This window comes from Priapulus caudatus, unplaced genomic scaffold (genome assembly GCF_000485595.1).
Source record: "Priapulus caudatus unplaced genomic scaffold, Priapulus_caudatus-5.0.1 Scaffold56, whole genome shotgun sequence".
In the NCBI taxonomy this organism is placed as follows: domain Eukaryota; kingdom Metazoa; phylum Priapulida; class Priapulimorpha; order Priapulimorphida; family Priapulidae; genus Priapulus; species Priapulus caudatus.
In genome coordinates this window covers 594,514-596,377 of record NW_014577117.1, presented here as the reverse complement: position 1 = coordinate 596,377, position 1,864 = coordinate 594,514, and the positions used below count along the sequence as shown (strand labels likewise).

At 45.4% G+C, this 1,864-nt stretch overlaps 1 protein-coding gene across 1 annotated transcript; it reads right to left on the bottom strand.

Annotated features, from left to right (window-relative positions):
* Nucleotides 1–913: 913 nt before the first annotated feature.
* On the bottom strand, nt 914–1,623 carry LOC106821027 (collagen triple helix repeat-containing protein 1-like). Its single transcript, XM_014825662.1, has 2 exons — nt 1,458–1,623; nt 914–1,185 (listed from the first exon to the last, which is right to left on the bottom strand). Exons 1-2 carry the CDS (start codon nt 1,621–1,623, stop codon nt 1,034–1,036), a joined length of 318 nt encoding a protein of 105 aa, XP_014681148.1. The 3' UTR covers nt 914–1,033.
* Nucleotides 1,624–1,864: the final 241 nt, after the last annotated feature.

Below are 1,864 nucleotides of genomic sequence, written 5' to 3'. Positions count from 1 at the left end.
CACAATTACTATAATAATTTTTTTTGTTTTGTTTTGTTTGATTGGCAGGTTAGATAATTTTGGAATCACATACGTAAACTTCCTCACGCACACACATGAAAACTGTTATCTAATAATAATAATTTCAAGTTCTGTCTCTCGATAACACACGTATAACGTGCCTCACGTCATCTTACCATAAGCAGACTAGCTACAGATATCAAATAGCTCCGAGCCAATCTGCGAAATGCTAGCAGTGCACACAGGTACTAGAGACTGCTCAATATATATATACGTATGTACAATACTTGCTACTAACATATCAGCAGCGAGGAACGCTTGTGATTTCTCGTTACTGCATTCCTGCCATATTACTTGCGAACTGCTGGGCTCAGCGAGTGACGTCACACACGCAAATTACAACATGCCACAGTCACAAAACATGTATTAACCGGTTATTACAGCTTCTGATCTTGACACTGAGTAGCATAAACTGGAAGACCCTATTTTATCTATAGTAATAGAAATCTTTATTAGGCATTTACATCATTTACTTGCCTCGCAATGGCACAGAAATTACGTCGATCATAACAAAGAATAGCATGGAACATGGCGGCCTCCAAGAAATCACCTGTGTGAGATCGAGTGCTCCTCCGATTTGGATTCGGGCAGAATTCCTTTGTTTGGAAATCAAAACTGCCCCACGTTCGGGCGTCACTGTGAAAGCTGACTATTATGCCTTCATGGGAGCACTCACAATAAATCGACAAACACAGGAATTTGGTAATGAACGGCTTTATTACGAGACGCCGGCTAACTCACGTCTGCTCACATTAATGTCGGCCAAGCAAGAGAGCGAGAGGGCGCGCGCCTCGCACATGCGGCAACACCGCGCCACCTTCCGACACTAGTCCGAAACTATGCCGCCGTCACAACAGTAATCTATATTCGTTTTTGATCGCATAGGTCACAGTCCAAAAGGATATATAATATTATATATATATATATCAAGATAGATAGATAGATATGCGTGCGCTTAAAAGCGTCAACGGTTTTACGCAAGCGGTATTTCCTCGATGATCATGCGTGAGACGCTTTCCCAGGAGGTGTAGCTGTCGCCGTGGCGGTATGCTGGATTCCTGCAGTCTCCCACGTACAGCTGTACGTTCACTATACCAGTAGACAGGCCATAGCAGATGCCTTCAACTGTCAACAATACACAGTATATTATGAAGATGTCGAGTTCTGCGTAAGATATTTTAGCAGGGATGAGGAAAATACTGGCACAACTATTGTTTGGAGCCCCGACTCAAATTTTCGGAAATGGGTATTTTCGAAATACTCTGCATCCTTCATTGTCAAAATAAAAAAAGCAGCCCAATCACCAAGAATTCAAACGTTCTCACCCCTCCCCCCCCCGCCGCATACTTATCGCGTTGTTTGGGAAGCACTTGGCGAACACAACGTACGATACGTACGTATCGAAGGCCTGTGTATGTCTAGTCCCTCCAGACTGCTGTAGATTGAGGCGTCAATGCGGGCCGGGTTGCCACACTCGCTGCCGTTGAAGGCGATGTGCCAGCGACTGCACGGCCTGCCTCCGGTCTTGATGTTACGAATGTTGCCTATCCACCTGATGTTCATTGTTGGATGGTGCTGCCGTGACACACGCGCGCGCGCACACACACGCACAGAAAGAGATCGATATACGCGTGCCGCGCAGAAAGAGAGACACGTACGTACGTACGTACGTATAGCCGCGAAATTAGCGGTATCCCGATATCCGCGGGATAGTAGATTCTTGTGTTGGATACCAGATTGCAATGCTTGCATGCATGGTATCCCGCCGGGATAGTAAAAAAAATATCGTCAAAATCTGAGCGGG

Coding starts and splice junctions, on each gene's coding strand:
- LOC106821027 (XM_014825662.1), bottom strand. CDS start 1,623: ATGAACATCAGGTGGATAGGCAACATTCGTAACATCAAGACCGGAGGC. Junction 1,186..1,457: donor CATACACAGGCCTTCGATAC/GTACGTATCGTA, acceptor TATTGTTGACAG/TTGAAGGCATCTGCTATGGC.